Source organism: Lissotriton helveticus, chromosome 3_1 (genome assembly GCF_964261635.1).
Source record: "Lissotriton helveticus chromosome 3_1, aLisHel1.1, whole genome shotgun sequence".
Taxonomy (NCBI): Eukaryota; Metazoa; Chordata; class Amphibia; order Caudata; family Salamandridae; genus Lissotriton; species Lissotriton helveticus.
The window spans coordinates 1,503,345,104-1,503,361,683 of NC_136061.1; the positions used below are offsets into that span (position 1 = coordinate 1,503,345,104).

The following is a 16,580-nucleotide window of genomic DNA, read 5'->3' on the forward strand; positions in this document are numbered from 1 at the left end:
ATGACTGTCAAAAAATAAGCATTGGCAAATGCCATTAAATCTTGCCTGTGGGACCTATTGGCTTTGCCAATGCTTTTTGCTGTGCAGCATCAGCCAAAGGAATAAAAAATAAAAATAAAAAAACAATAACACAGCCTCTGTTGATGCTTGAGGCATTTACGTAGGCTCTCGCATGCTTGATAACATGTGCACCCATGCATCACTACACAAGCGTGTGCCTAGAAAACGACATAGTTGCCAATTGTTTTTGAGTAGCCGATCCAAGATTGATCGGTAAATAAATTAAGTGAAATTCTTGGTAGTGCGAAACTATTTTAAGGTTGAACGGCTGTTGGCAATTGCTGCCACGCTCTCCTAACTAAATGAATAAAAAAAAAAAAGATCACAGGGAAGCAACAGACCATAGGGGTGCAACAGAGGTGTAGATTGATGGAGCAGGAGGGAGAAGCAACAGGTAGTGGGTAAGTGGAGATGATAAACATTTTTTAAAAGGGCTATGAACTGACCAACAAGCCGGAGGAGTGGGAGAGGGAAAGAAACAGTATCTTAATCAAGTTGAAAGTAGCAGACGGGTACAGAAAAAGTGGAATTAATCTGTGCTAGGCCCTGCTTCACAGCAAGCATTGGAAGTGACATTTCAGCTGCACTAACCAATTAAGATGCCTGCAAAGAATAGTGACGCAGACGCACAGAAATGGTAAGCAATGGGCGGCCTACAAACCATTTTTGCAAACAATAGTGTCTCGCAAGCGAGACGTATGCACATGCTCTCGCAAGCTAGACCCTAGAAAAGCAGCAGCAAATGTCCTTACTCTCCCCTTCGTCTTCACTCCCCCATAAAAGTATTAAAAAGAAATTAAAAACGCGAATTTTTCCTGTATTCTTTCTCTTCTTCACGCTTAGGCAGATAAAAAGTGCCCAAATTGTGAGGGGTACTGTGGTTCAGGGCAACAGTAGGGCCCCTGCTTTGAGGGGATAGCTACATGAATTGATTAATAGCACCTGGGGCAGAGATATTTCGCAAGCCGGCAGAATATATATTATTTTGCCAGTGTCCGTCTGAGGCCAGAAGCCAAGGGGCACGCCGTTACCAAGGAGAGGCAGTTTTAACCAGTCTCAATTAAGTGACCAATGTATTGCATTTGTCTTTTAACCCCTTCGGTGCTCATGACGGAGCGGTTCCGTCATGAGCGTCGGTTGAGCTGTGCTCATGACGGAACCGTTCCGTCACGACCACACCCGTTTCTTAGAACGTTCAGCACAGCGCGAAAATTCGCGCCGCGCTGAACGGGTTAATGAATGCAGTGTGCAAGAATCCGGTTGATTGTTAGGTTTAGCCTGGGCAGCGCATGATCTACTCTGCGAGACATGCTGTAGTCGATTATGGACTGAAGCTCCGTGCATATTCTTCATTGTCTGTGTCATTGTCTGTGTCATTGTCCTTTGTAAATGCTGGCTTCTGATTTGTTAATAGGCTTGTTAGTCCCTCCTTAGTACCGCCTTGTCTTAATTTGTAACCTCTGATGAGAACTGCCCCTTTTACTTCAGTTGTTACACTGTATGTCTTATTTAGTCTGTGGCAAACAAATGATGGAAGGAATGCTGACAAAGCAAACATTCTCCGCCGGTAAAAAGATCTGGGTTAAATCCTTCGTTTGCCGACTACACCACCGCAGTTTGAACCTAGTCATATGCAAATCAGTCTTGTCCCTGTGCCCCATGGGAACAGTCCAGACCGAACTGCCAGGCCAGGTCCTCCCTGGACCAGAAACAAGCATCCTGTGACTGGTTTCAAGGTATGTCACCCTCCTTCAGCCAGGCTAGCTTGAATCCAGTGGCACAGTGAGCAAGGGACCCACGTCTGGGCATACCCATCCCACTTAGGATGAAAAGTGTTACAGCAAACAAGTGATGGATGGAATGCTGACAATGCAAACATTCTCCCCCAGTCACAAGATCTTTGATAAATCCATCGTTCTTTTGCCCACACCACCACCCCAGTTTGGACCCAGCCATAAACAAATCAGTCTTGACCCTGTGCCCCATGGGAACAGTCCAGAAGATCGAAGTGCCAGGCCAGGTCCTCCCTGGACCGAAACAAGCATCCTGGGACTGGTTTCAGGGTATGTCGCCCTTCTTCAGCCAGGCTAGCTTGAATCCAGGGGCACGGTGAGCAAGTGACCAGTGTCTAGCATACCCATCCCACTTAGGGCGAAAGTGTTACAGCAAACAAATGATGGATGGAATGCTGACAATGCAAACATTCTCCCCCAGTGAAAAGATATGGGTTAAATCCATTGTTCTTTTGCCCTCTACGCCACGCCAGACCTATTGCATTGCAAATGCTGGTTTCTATTTATAAATAGTGGTAGTCTTTCTCAGACTTTTCCATTTTACTGTATTTTCTTTGTGAAGGACACAAGGAAAATCCTGCCAGTAGTTCCTATCATTTGAAGCAGCAAGTGGCATCTGACATGGTTATAGGTTCAGGAACAGAACCGCAGTAATATATTCAAACAGTACTACCATTGACACTAAAGGAATTTTTTGTGTATGTATTTATTGTCATGGGATTTCTTTGCAAAACAGGTCATTGTTATTTGTCACTTACTTGAAGGTATTTTTTTTACCAACATTTCATGAACTAAATTTGGCGAATTGCTGGGACACAGTTTGATGCAAAACATATCTGTGTGCCTTACGTAGGGTCATAATCCTGGCACAGCTAAATCAGCATTTTATCGTCTCAAAGTCAACAGGAGTTAGTTTCCTTGGTTAATAATCTACAGACAAATGTACCACACAGGTAGTTTGCAATGATACTATAAATCATAAAGTAGATATGTGCCAACTTCATGGGGTTAATTACAATAGTATTCTGCTTTTGAACAAGGTATTTGGGGCCATGAAGTTAGAAACAGGGTTCTTGTGTTTAGAATAGGTGCTTTGCAGGCATAGCTGCCAAGGTTTCAGATTGCTATGTGTGACATTTTCTTAATGAAACAATGAGTGAAACATATAAATATCAAGGTTGTCATGTTCTGTTGCACACATATTTGTTACCCTGTAAGGTTATGGGTGCAGATGGTGCACTGTGGGCTAGCAGGGATATAGGACAACATATCCTGAGGGTGTGCACGGAATGAGTCTGGCACAATCCACATGTTTACGTTGTCCAACAAATGCTCGGTTTTACCGGAGAGGTACAAGTCCGTACTACACAGTCGCCCGCTTGAGAACTGCAATTTAAATGTGGGTGAAGCACAAGGGTTGCAAGGGGGGGTTTGCCAAAAGCAGACATCAACAGGTGGTGGTAGAGGCAAGCAGGGACCTAAGAAGGCTCATATGCCATTCATGTTACACAGGGTAGCGTAGTGGATGCTATAGTTTAAAAAGAAATAAGATTCTAAGTTGCTGTGGGAGAATTTTCAGCAAGGGTTTGAGTATGGCTATGTCGGGCCAATGGGTAGGAGGTGGGCAGATAACTTAAAATCTGTGGAGGAACATCCCTGTGGGGTGAGAGAAAACTGGAGAAGGAAGTGTAGAAAGGCAGAATTGTAGGCCCATTCGATGAGTGGCCCATGGACAGGTTGATTGTGTCTTCTATCGGGTGTTACTGAAGAAAGAGGAAGGGCAGTTCAGGCTGATAAACATCTTTCATGACACGAAGGGCATCTGGTGAATGATTACATCTCCTATGACTTGTCATTTGTGACATACTCCACAGTAGACGCTGCTGAACAAGTGAACCAGGTGTGGGAAGGAGCCTAAATAGCAACTTGTGACAAAAAAAAAAAGTCAGCATTCCACCTTTTGCTGGTGTACCTCACAGATTTACGTGGACACCTACCAGATCGGAGGGGGGAGGCGAGGAGGCCCCCACACAGCAGCTGCCACTGCCAGGAGTCATTTCTTGCTGCCCACAGCGCCGCCGCCCCGGGACTACATCTCCCGGCAGCCTCAGCTGCGGCGCTGCATTGTGACCACACGAGAGCGCCAGGAGGCGCCTTAAAGCTGCGCTCTGCGGAGCGGGGGGACACCTACCAGATCGGAGGGGGGGAGGCGAGGAGGCCCCCACACAGCAGCCGCCACTGCCAGGAGTAATTTCTTGCTGCCCACAGCGCCGCCGCCCCGGGACTACATCTCCCGGCAGCCTCAGCGGCGGCGCTGCATTGTGACCACACGAGAGCGCCAGGAGGCGACTTAAAGCTGCGCTCTGCTCCGCATCGCGGGACGCCGGGCTAAGCCCGGGCAAAGGGCGGGCCCTCTACGGCGCGAGGAGGACGGGACGGGCCACCCCACTTGACTCTTTCCAAGGAGGAGGTATAGTGACAAAGGGCGGGCCCTCTACGGCCCGAGGAGGACGGGACGGGCCACCCCACTTGACTCTTTCCAAGGAGGAGGTATAGTGACACTTTAACTCTTTTTTTTTTTATCTCGCATTGTACTGCCTACTGTCGTTTTTCGGAGTTCTCCACTCTATTTACCATGTCCATCTGGGAGGAGCTGAATGCCCTGTGTGGCACAAAGTATGTCCCGGACGCATCAACCCCCCCTACAGTGGGTAGAGACGCTGACCAACTAAACTGCATTCCACGGGATGTACCTCTACCTCCCATTAAAATCTATTCTCAAGTCAATACACCGTCCCGGAGTTTAAACTGTAAAAGGAAGCATGTCGAGGATAAAGATAATGACAATGAGAACCAATCTAACGCTCACAAATCGTGCTTCAGCCCTTCATCATCCCCCTCTAACCTAACTATATCAATGTCGGATAAGGCTGTGAATAGAACATACGACCCTGTACCGCCCCTCCAATTAACCTTACTGGCTCAGTTTGAGCAACTGTTAATATCTGCAATATCTCCTCTGGTCACAAAAATCAATTATCTTAGGGATAGGCTGACCAGAATTGAAAAAACAATTAAAAGGAACTATCTATCAACTGAAAAATCTAATTCACCTATTTGCCCTAATCCTTCCATCAACCATGAAAAGCCTAAGCCTAAGTCCACTGCATGCAGGAAAGTCCAAACTCTTGAATCCCCTCCTACTACACCTATTCCAACTGGCCCCAACGTTGCTTTTAATCCCGCAATCGCATCTCACAGAGCTTCCAGGGTTGCTCTAGAAAGAAGGCATCGCATTAATCTACCACCCGAAGCCGCACCATACGTGACGGTCCTTTCTGGGGTCCCTGCACTTAGCCGGGGCAAATTTGAATCACACCAGGACCTGCTAAACAAAGTCATTTTCTGGCTACAACACAACAGACCGTTGCCACCTGACCTAGATGGTGGAATCCTGAGTGTCAGGAGGGTGGGTGGCTAGGTACGGTGCCCAAAGACATTTCGGGGGACTTGATTTTAATCAAATTTAAGAATAGAAACATTGTCCCCTACCTACGAACTTCCCAGCCCAAAGAAGGAGATGGCCCCATTTGTATTTGGGACTTGTATGATTTTTATCCCGGCCCCCAACATAATTTGCTACCAAGACCAATGACAATGAACTATAATTCATGGAGAAAGGGGATTCCGTGTACCCAGTGCTGTTAACCCTCTAGCCTCTAATTAGTCTTGAATAAGCACGGACATTGATTAGTTGACTCGTCACATTGATTTAATCCTGTTTTAATAATTGTTTTTTCTTTTTTACCTTGTAATGAATTCTTGAGATATTTTTTGCATGTATGTATTATTGTTGCTTTTATGGTTTTAAACTAAAAATCGAATAAAGCTAATCTGACTGACTGACGTGGACGCATCATCAATGGGTTGCTAAATCTCATGTGCCCTAGCCGCAGTCGTACAAGTGGACTTTAAGGACGTTGCATTCATTTTTTGAGCATTTCAATGGTATTTCACTGCAAGGGCTACGTGAGGAAGCAGAGCGAAATATGCATTTTCTGGTGTTGCTGGGGGTGCAGGATTTTGTCAACACTAGCAATAGCATTGGAGCAAGGAACAGTGGCCGGATCGGTGGAAGAATGGAGGGAGTTCTTTCATTGGGTTTCGTGAGGTGACAAGTTCATCAAGAAAACAAAGCAATGTTCAATGTGGTCAAAAAAATGGTGGTAGTTCAACTAGTTAACAAGGCACATAAAGGCACTAAAGCTTCTGCTGGCTTTGTACTAGGCTGTTTGTGTTACAATATTTTGTTTAGGGAAAGTCGTGTGCCTGTAATTGATAACATTGAAGAAGCTGTGTCTCGTTTGCAGTGGAAGAGATTCCGTGGATTTGCTTTAGGAGAACACCAGGAGAATATACCAATGTCAGACGAGCTGTGGCAGCTAACCACAGTTCTTTGCAGTCTCCGAGAATGTTATATAGGAAAGCATGGAACCAGTTTCTGGAATCTGGAGCACGAAGGAGAGGGTGCCTGGCAGAGACGCAAAGTTGTGGTACCTTTTATAGTGGGCATGATAGCAAAAGTTGGTACAAAGTGACAACCTTGGGTAAGTTGGTGGGCATCGCTTTGTTTGGAAAGATGCTTTGGGTATATGCCTCTTCTGCTAGGGAGTAGGTTGCTCAAAGGTTGTGCGAGAGAGACAGATAATAGAGGATCAGTTCTTTGATGATTTGCAGAGGGATGGGCACCCTGCCCGTGATATGTCACACGAAAGGGAGATAGTAGTGTTCCGTTGTTAATGATAGGTTTGTTCTTTGAGGCACTTTGGGTATCTGATGCCGGGGTGTACGGGAGAGGAGTTTGGAGTGGGTGGACATTGAGGTACAGGCAGAGAGTGTAGAAATTCATCTAAGACATTTGAAAATGGACCAAGGACCAGAAAGAGAAGAGTGTGATTTTTGCACCCGCCCACCATCTTTAATAAGGGTGGGAGGGGTGCACTGCGTGGAGGCTGATATTTTGGGTCAGATGCACAGGGAAAGGTTTTATGTTTAGGTTGTTTGTTGCTGTTGTGCAGAGGCTGGGCCAGCCATTTGCCGAGATGTTTTTCATGGTCTGAATCTGTCTTTTAGTTTGTTGGAGTGGGCGAAGCAGTTTACAGGGAAGGGTGGGAGTAATTTGGCACTTGCAGGTAGCAAGAAGTTAAAGGTTTACAGTGATATGAAGTACAGTAAGGTCAGGATTTATAGAGTATGGATACATTGAGAGGCAGTTGAGCTGGGGGGTATTGTCGGGGGACAAATAAAGGGGTCTGGGGAATGCCGGTAGCTGAATACTGACATAGTGAGGACTATAGTTTTGTAAGACGATTTGCCTAGGGTTATAGAAATATTTGTGATGTGCACCTACTTCATTAAATAGCCTTTTTCACACTACAAGTGGTCAGTGGTCTGTGCTGTGTACTCTTGCCCAATGAATATCTTCCCCTTGTGCAAGTACAACTGTGTGCAGGTTTGTGTTATTAATACTTGGAATGCATGCAAACCATTCCACATTCTCTTCCTGTGACATTGTTTGCAAATGGAGCAGCATCTTAGTAAATCCGGCCCCCACTTTTAAGCCAAAAAAGCACGTGCTGAAAACTTTGCAAGCTGCATGGAGTCATTTTAATAGTCACATGAATGACGGGAGTTTCACAAAAGAATAACTTTAAGAGACTCAACTGTGCTATGGGACATACTGTGCCACAAATGACACTGTACAGAGGCGATTCAGTGCATGCTGAAACAGGAAGCATTAACCGATGGAGCTTGTCGGCAACGACAGTACAAAAGGCGAGGTAACTGCGTCACTAAGAATTCTTCCCAAATAATTAGTTATTATTCTGAAAAATCGCAAAAATTATTAAAATGGGTTGTACCATTCCACTGCCCTGCGAAAACATTACTCTTAGCAAGTCCCACCAAAAACAGACTAACTGCTAACATGTTAACCCTTTAAAGCATGACATATTGTAATAATCATCTACTAATCGTGGTCTTATGGCACTTCAATTTATTAGAAAACAAACAAGGAGTACCACCAGCATGGAATCGCCGATTCCTAATGGGGTATGTTGTTGAACAAAAAGCGAGAAAGTTCTCCTTTTGTTAAGAAACCCCTCACTCACCACCTAGTGGTGACATGCTTCATCATCGGGGTCCACCCTAATGACCTAGCGTCATCAGGGTGTGCTACAACACCTGTTTACAGTGGAGCAGGTTGTGAGTGAGGGTGCGTGAAAGAAAAAAAGTAAGTGTGTTAAAAATTGTCCTGGTTTAACTTAGGAAAATAAGATTTGTAAGCAACTGGACAATGTTAAAATCAAAGTGGCGAGATATAGTGAGGGTAATTATGAGCCCATGTATCTCTATGTGTTTCTGGTCTACATTGTGAGACACTGCACTACGTAACAGGCTTGTAATAGTTCAATATCTGACATTAGTCTTCATTTTCCTTTACAGGTATTTTGATTTTTTAGGCTTACCCACTGAGGTTCAAGCCCACACCACAGGCACATTTTTTGCCCCTTTGTGGTCCCAGAGAGTAGTACCGGGTGCGCCTTTTAGGGGACGCACACCATCCACTCTCAGGGTGATTGGTCCTGAAGAAAACCTGGTTATTTGACACCTTTATGGTTGAAACATGTAGACCAGAAACACATAGAGATACATGGGCTCATAATTACCCTCACTATATCTCGCCACTTTGATTTATGACGCTAGGTCATTAGGGTAGACCCCGATGATGAAGCATGTCACCACTAGGTGGTGAGTGAGGGGTTTCTTAACAAAAGGAGAACTTTCTCGCTTTTTGTTCAACAACATACCCCATTAGGAATCGGCGATTCCATGCTGGTGGTACTCCTTGTTTGTTTTCTAATGATATACCCAGGGGTATAGGAGTATTCCCCCGTTCACCCATGTGAACTAAAAACCTTGCTCTCCCCATTGTTTTTCACTTCAATTTATTAACCTACTAGCCACGGCGACTCGTGTTATGGTAGACTATCATAACACTTCTGGCCCTGGAAGTATGCTTTTCAAATACCATGGGGCAGATTTACAACTTCTGGCGCATCTCTGAAAATCAGCAGGGATGCTCCAGAAGAGATGCGTCATGCAATCCCCCCCTTGCGCCACCACGTTTGTGTCGCATTTACAATGCGGCGCACCATGGTGCAAGGAGGGGCAGATGCGTGACGCATCTTGTGGCGTACGGGCGGCGCATTGCTGGAGTCGCGTCGCAACTCCTGCAATGCACAGGGGCTGCCCATACTTAACGTGGTGCGTCACTCCTTACGCCTGCTTCAAGCAGGCGTAAGGATTTGATGCAGCAGTGTCTTAAAACTACAAGATTTCACTGCATCAGTTTTACGGGGCTTTCTTACGAGGGAACGCCCACCCTGCGACAGAACACCCACATGAAACCCGACGCAGGTTTCATGTGGCGCAGGGCTGTACAGCGTGACGCATTTGCCTAGATGCGTCACGTTGTAAATAAGTCGCAACCAGGTGCATGGTTTACGCCACCGCTGCATCACAAAAGGGACGCAACGGCGGCGTAAAAGTGTGGCAAGTGGCTTGTGAATCTGCCCCCATAAGATCAAGTACGGCCAATGTGGGCGCCCTGTTTCCCGCTAGTTGCCATCATGTCACGTTGGTTGTTTGTATAGCGCTTAACGGACCACCCCTAAAGCACTACAGGGAGACAGAAGAGACAATGAGAACGTGAGATAAAGGGATTATGGAGGACGCGAGGCGGGGAGAGGGGAGGAGAGAGGTGGAGGGCAGGAGGAGGAAAGTGGGGCGCAAGATGCAGCAAAAAGGTAGAAGAAGGAATGGACCGGAATCAGTCAGTACTCAGCACCTGCGCGGCTTGAAAACAAGCCTTTCTACGGAGACAGGTGATCTGCAGCCACGGCGGTGCAAGGAGTACACCCATTGGTTACAAGTTCACAACATGCTCAGCGGGAACTTTCCATTGACTCCACTTGACACTGATTACTTCTTTTATATGTGTTGCAATTTGGCCCGACATTTCCTGTTCAGCGGCGGCTTATCCCCCTCCCCTCCCCACACACACTCACTCCTCCGTCAGTCTGAGTGACCTTGGGCGTCTGGCACTGCCGGGAGGGTGTTTAGCCGGATCTGGCCTCACTGGTGCAGGGCAGCGCTCCGGGGAGGTGGACATGCTACTTAATCGCGTTGTGCAGGCTCCTGGGGTTGGGAAGGCAAGCAGGTCTGGGGCAGTGTTGCTTACACTTGTGGTCTGGGACCCTTGGAGGAGCGCGACGCCTGCTCTGGGGGTCCGCGAACGCTTACAAAACTAAACAATATTAACAGATTATTAAGGGTTATAGATAATGTAAAATGTATAATTTTAAAACGTTCTGTAACCGCGAGGGTTTCGAAATTGGAGGCTCAAAATTGAGTTGGTTATCCTCAGATTGATTCATGAGAGCAGTCCAAGTGCATCAAACGAAGGGTGGCCTCAATTGGATTTATTAAAGATGCGTTTCTATTAAAATTTAGATTAAAAAAAATTGTTTGTGAAGTAAAAGACATATTTAATTTGTGTATTTGTTTGATTCCAAATTTGTGTGCATTGTTTTGTGCTACAAGTTTTCAGAATTGCTTAGGCCGGGTCCCTCACATTCCAATAATGACTCACTGGGGGTCCACCTAAATCAAAGGTTAAGAACCACAGGTGTTATGGCTCATCCTTGAAAGTTGTGAGGCAGGGACAAACTTGAAAAGATGTTTTGAGGTTTCCGTACAGTTCAATTTTTAAGAGAGAAGGGACATTATTCTTGGATTTTGTGTTTGTACCATAATTATGGTTGGTGCTAAGGGTCTGTTTTTACGATTTTGGCTCCGTGTCATGCTGAATGTTAATGGTGCGGGTGTGATATTGCACTTGTGGTACTGTATTATGCTTGGCGTTGATGGGAAGGTCTAGTTAAAGGGTTTCAGAAATGGGCCATGCTTGGGGATTGGGAAGTGTTCTAGTTGTTGTCTTTCAGAAGGGTATCCTGTTTGGGTATGCTAGGGCATTCTTGCTATTCCATTTGAGAAATATACCATGGTTGGGGATGGTGGGGGTTTTAGCTTTTGCGTTTCAGTCATTCTAATATGCTAGTAGTAGACTCCAATACCTTTGTTCCCTTAGTATTGCTGGGGCACAATTGTTTTGGAATGTTTCATGTGCTAGGTGATTGTTGGACATATACGTGGCTTTTAGCCCATAGATTGTGTTTTTCGATTGTTTCCTATACTGCTGCGTGCTTGGGGTTGGTGGGACAATTGGGATTCAACCTTTCTGATTTTGTGGGTTTTGGAGATTCTTATTCTTGGGTTTCTTGTTCTATGCATGCTAGAGGTTGGCAGAGAGGCATATTCTTCTTCTTCACTTTCCTGTACTACAACAGTCTTGAGGCGGGTGGAAGGACTGTCCTTGGTTTTCTCATTCTGTACAAAGTTTGGGTGGATTCAAATTTATTATTTTATTTTGAAGGTTTTATATAGCGCGAACCAGACTCTTGCGAGTATCAGAGCGCTTTACAGGACAAGTAGAGTATATATACGATATAGGATAACACAAAATAGGTAAGTTATACATACGTCTAGATCAAGAGAAGACGGTGCAAGCTAGCGCAAAACAACAAAGATATGGCTTATCGTTTCCTTTCTGATACAGTGCCATTTTTGGAATTGGTGAAAAACTGCTCCCTTGTTTTGGGTTCTTGGAATATTTTTCAGTTTCTGATTTTGTGCCATGCTGTGGACCAGAGACAGATTTGTTCTTGGGTTTTTGATATGTTCTCATGCCAGGTCTAGCCAGAGATTCAGTAGATTTTCTGGTACTGTACCATGCCTAGAGGCTGCAGCAGTTCTTGTTCAGGTTTTGATAATAATATTGTACCACACTGGGTTACTAATGGGATAAACATGTTTCTGGTATTTTGTACTATCACATGGTAAGATTTGGTGAACGGGCTTGTCCTAGAGTTTCTGGCACTGCTGAGTGTTTGGAGCTGGGGAAAAAACTTGCCTTTTGATCTCTGGCAAAGGTTTGGAAAAGATGAACTTGCGTTTTTAAGTTTCAGGTATAGCGCTACCCATTGTTATTGGTGGAAAAGATGCTTTGAGGTGGGGAGGAGTGGGGGGGCTTGTCCTTACATGTGTGGCACTGTACCATACTCGGGTTGGTAGGAAAGACTAGCCCTGGCATTATATCTTGGGTGAGATGCGTGGACAGGTATGTCCTCTGTTTAGATCACTATTTTATACCTAAAGTGGATGAAAAGCATTACTTTTCGTTTGCCATGCTGGTGGTTGAGTAGGTAGGTTTATTAAGGTGTGTAATTCAGGGGAACGGTGGTCCTTCGGTGCCTGGTAGCATAACACGCACGGAGAGGGACTGTCATTTCCATCTGGCCGTGGCACGGTGTTCAGAGTTGTCCGAAAGAGCGTGGTTCCTTGTACTGAGCCGCGCACTGGTTTGGCTCGCTGGCCTCTTTCTAGGTTTCCATTACTGTGGCAGGCTGGAAGGCAGCCTTATCCAGAGAATACAAAGGGATGCCACCTGTCAGACCGCACTGCATGCAGTCCAAAACCTCTCACCTGCCCTCGATCTGCTAAGAGAGAGAGATGAAGAAATGCTCAGGGCAGGGACGGAGCTATCAACTGTGCAGCAGGTGCTGTGGCACCCAGACGCAGAGACCGAATTAATGTCTTTATTTTTGTATTTTACAACCTACACAGGAGCCAGTCGTTCTCCTTGATCTTCCCTAGGTTTTCTTGCTATGTAACTGGCCCCAAGTCTGTACCCCAGTCTAATAAATTCCTGGTGCCACTCACCTGCTTGAAGTCTGCCAGGAGGGTGATAAACGTCCCATCAGCCTTCCTGTACTCCACGCTGATGCAGTCCTGCTCGCTGTCCGCCTCCAGGCTCTCCTCGGCGACCTGCCCATCCTCCAGCCGGACCCTGACGCGGAGCTCGGCCAGCCCCAGCATGGAGCTCGGCAAGAGGGCCAGCAGGAGGCACAAGACCCCCAAAGACGAGAGGCTAGAGGGGCAGAGCAGAGAGCACATCCCCCCCGGGCACATCCAGAGGCAAGGTGTGGGAAGAGGCCACAGAGTGGAGGGGCAGAGTTAAGTTACGGGGGGCAGAGTTAAGTTACGGCAGGCAGACAGTAGGGGGTTGGAAGAAATAATTGAGGGAAGCAAACAGAAAGTGGAGAAACAGGACAAAATGTTCTGAGAGGAGAGATGGACAGAAGAGAGTCGAGTGAAAGAAGAAGCGAGTAGAGGTATCGTTGCAAAGTCGAGCATCGGAGGATAAGCGAACACGTTACCGAGGGACGTCTTGGTGAGGGGGTACAGGCATAGAGGACGGGGGAGAGTTCAGTGCTGAGCAAGGGATGCAGACCTGGACGGTGCGGGGGGAGTGACGCCAAAAACACACACAACTCCCCGCCTGCTCACCGGGTTCTGAAACTTTCCAAAGTTTGCAGAAAGTTTCCCCCAGAGTCTGGCGGGGGAGGGCAGCACTCCGGGGGATGGTGATTCTCTTGTCCCAGGACTGGCTGCTGTTCTGTCCCGGGGGCTGGCCCTGCCGTGAGATCCCGGGGGCGGTGCTGCTCTGCCCTCCCCGCGGCTCTTTCTCTTTCCATTAAGGGCAGGCCCGTCACTTCCTCCAGCCCGGTCCGGCCTCAAAGGGGGCGGGAGCCGGCTCCCTGCTGTTGCAGCCCCAAGCCCCCAGCGCTGCATCCGGGGGTAAGTGCCGTCATCCCCGCCCCCCCAAACAATGGAGCTCCTCATCGAGCTGAGAGGGGCGATGAAGATCTGACCCCCCCACCCCCATACCGTGTTTATGCTCCGCCCCCTCGAGAGCCCCCTCGCCATTTCCCACTCTAAGGTTAACAGAATGACAGAAATTATTTTGGTAGGATAAACCCGTATTTTCACAAATGTTCGTATTTTCTCGCAAAAATCGATCGACCTTTTGCCTGTGTTAAATCAAAAAACGCGGACCTAATCTAACTGGATAAGAAACTGCCGTGTTTGCCCCATCAGCTAAGTTTTGAAAAGTTTAGAACTAAGTGCCCCCGGGTCTCCTAATCCCAAGCTTTCTCTTCCCTAAACCTGCTGACCCCTGCTTTGATCTCTGAGCTAGTTAACGACGAACTCAATGTCACACGGGTTATATGTTCTAAGACTGAACTTTGATTTAAGAACTTAGAATTTTGAGTTGTAATTTTACAGCGCTTCGTTGGAATAGTTTGCCTTAAAGTATCTGATTAAATTGTATTATAATTATATAGCGCTTCCTACCCCCTGACGAGGCGTCTAAGCGCTTTTCGGCAAGTAGCTCGATTCTCCGTAATAAGAAAGCCCTTGACTTTAGCTTACTAGCAGGTTATCAAGGGTGATGGGGTTACCCTATAGCTAACTGCTTACCCTACTATATGTCACCATGGGCACTATTGCCAGTGCTGGGGTTTCTTGTGACAGCCTAATGCATTCTGGGTGTTGTAGTGTTGTGTTATATTGCATGTCTTTCTTAGGATAACACGTGATAGCAGTGATTCGCAGGTGAAAAGTTCAGGTATGCAATCATTGGCTATGATGGCATGGAATGATTGGTCACCCTACCCAAAGAAGGGCATCTCCCATTAAAGATGTCCCTTGCTTAGATTGACCTGATGACTCCATTATCACCGACATACTGCTGATCAGGTCCTGACATATTGTTATATGAACTGGTTCCTGGTTTCTTCGTTTAGTTGATTAAATGTACCTGAAACAAGGCTACAGTACTCTGAATGAAGTTATTTGCTAAAAGAAGCAATATGCCCCTGTGGCCGGAAGTCATATGATCAGCCAATAAACCACAATTCATCTTCATGAACTTTTCATCACCAATTACTCACCACACTTCCTCTTAAACAAATCCCGACCAATGCAACACCATGCCGCCTCATGAAGCACAAAACACACAAGATGATGGACGGAATGTTGCACAATGGCAAAACAGTCACCCCCAGTCACAGATCTGGGTTCAATCCATCGTTATTTTGCTGACCACGCCACCCCAGTTCAGACATAGCCATATGCAAATCAGTCTTGACACTGTGCCTCATGGGAACAGTCCAGCCCAAACTGCCAAGCCATGTCTACCCTGGACCGGAATCAAGCGTCCTAGGACTGGGGTCTGGCTATCAGCCGTCATCAGCCAGGATAGCTTGACTCCAGTGGCGTAGTGAGCGCGGGACTCACGTCTGGGAATACCCTTCCCACATAGGGCGAACAGCAAAACACACAAGATGATGAATGGAATGTTGCACAATGGCAAAACATTCACCCCTAATCACAAATCTGGGTTTAATCCATCGTTATTTTGCTCACCAAGCCACCCCAGTTCAGACATAGCCATATGCAAATCAGTCTTGACCCTGTGCCTCATGGGAACAGTCCAGCCCGAACTGCAAAGCCATGTCTTCCCTGGACCAGAATCAAGCATCCTAGGACCCGTTTCTGGCTATCGGCCGTCATCAGCCAGGATAGCTTGACTCCAGTGGCGTAGTGAGCACGGGACCCACGTCTGGGCATACCCTTCCCACATAGGGCGAACAGCAAAACACACAAGATGATGGACGGAATGTTACACAGGTCCAGGGAAGACATTGCTTGGCAGTTCGGGCTGGACTGTTCCCATGAGGCACAGGGTCAGACGATTTGCAAATGGCCATGTCTGAACTGGGGTGGTGGAGTGAGCTAAAGAATGATGATGGATTAAACCCAGATCAGTTGACTAGGGGTGAGTGTTTGATTTGCTCAAGCGCTCCGTCCATCACCCCCTTTGGTATCGCTCATGAACCATTGCCTCCTGGACCATGGGTAATGACAAAATAATAATAAATCTGTATTTGTAAAGCGCAAACTACTCACCCTTACAGGTCTCAAGGCGGTGGGGGCTGTTGTGGAATTTAAGTGAGCTATTGCCCAGAGTCACATGGTGCTGAGCTGCCGCCGGAGCTGAGATTTGAACAGTGAATCCTGTGCTCTGAAGTCAGCTTGCCCTGGCCGCTGCACCACACCTTTCCACACAAAATGCCACTCTACCGCATGCACTATGCTGCACAGCCAGTAACCCACCCTGCTGCGAATTAGACCATGCCAAATCAATAATTAAGCACTCTTTCTTATAGACCAAGCTATAAAAATATCTCACCGAACTGCCTCACAACCTATAACTTAACCTGCTTGCTCATAGACAATTCCCAAATAATAACGCAACACACTGTCTAACAAACCAAGCCTATTCAACAGCTTATCACACGGCTTCATTGAAAATGAGTAACCAATAGGTCAACACCTTGCTTCGTGAACCATGTTCAACCAGTAATCCAACACACAGCCCTTTGTATCATACTGAAAAGCGTTAGTCAGAAAGAAATTCCCTTTGGGCAGATAAACACTAGTACATAAGTACTCACAGACATACAGAGAAACTTCTAAACAACCCGAAACACACCTTATGTGCGTCCTTATGTGTTTCCTAATCCTTATGTGTTTCCTTATGTGTTTCCTAATCCTCAGTTTTTACTTGATGTAATGTATCTTTAATAAATTGTTTTAAGAAATTGAATTATTTTTAGAGTGTTTTCACATGTAGAGTAA

At 46.5% G+C, this 16,580-nt stretch overlaps 1 protein-coding gene across 1 annotated transcript in view; it reads right to left on the reverse strand.

The window, feature by feature from the left end:
* The window catches only part of OAF (out at first homolog), a 137,625-nt gene extending 124,069 nt beyond the window's left edge, over positions 1–13,556 (reverse strand). The window contains exon 1 of the mRNA XM_078682164.1: positions 12,756–13,556. Within this exon, the coding sequence (XP_078538290.1) occupies positions 12,756–13,004 (249 nt within the window). The 5' untranslated portion in view covers positions 13,005–13,556. The remainder of the gene's footprint in view (positions 1–12,755) is intronic.
* Between the last annotated feature and the right edge of the window lie 3,024 nt (positions 13,557–16,580).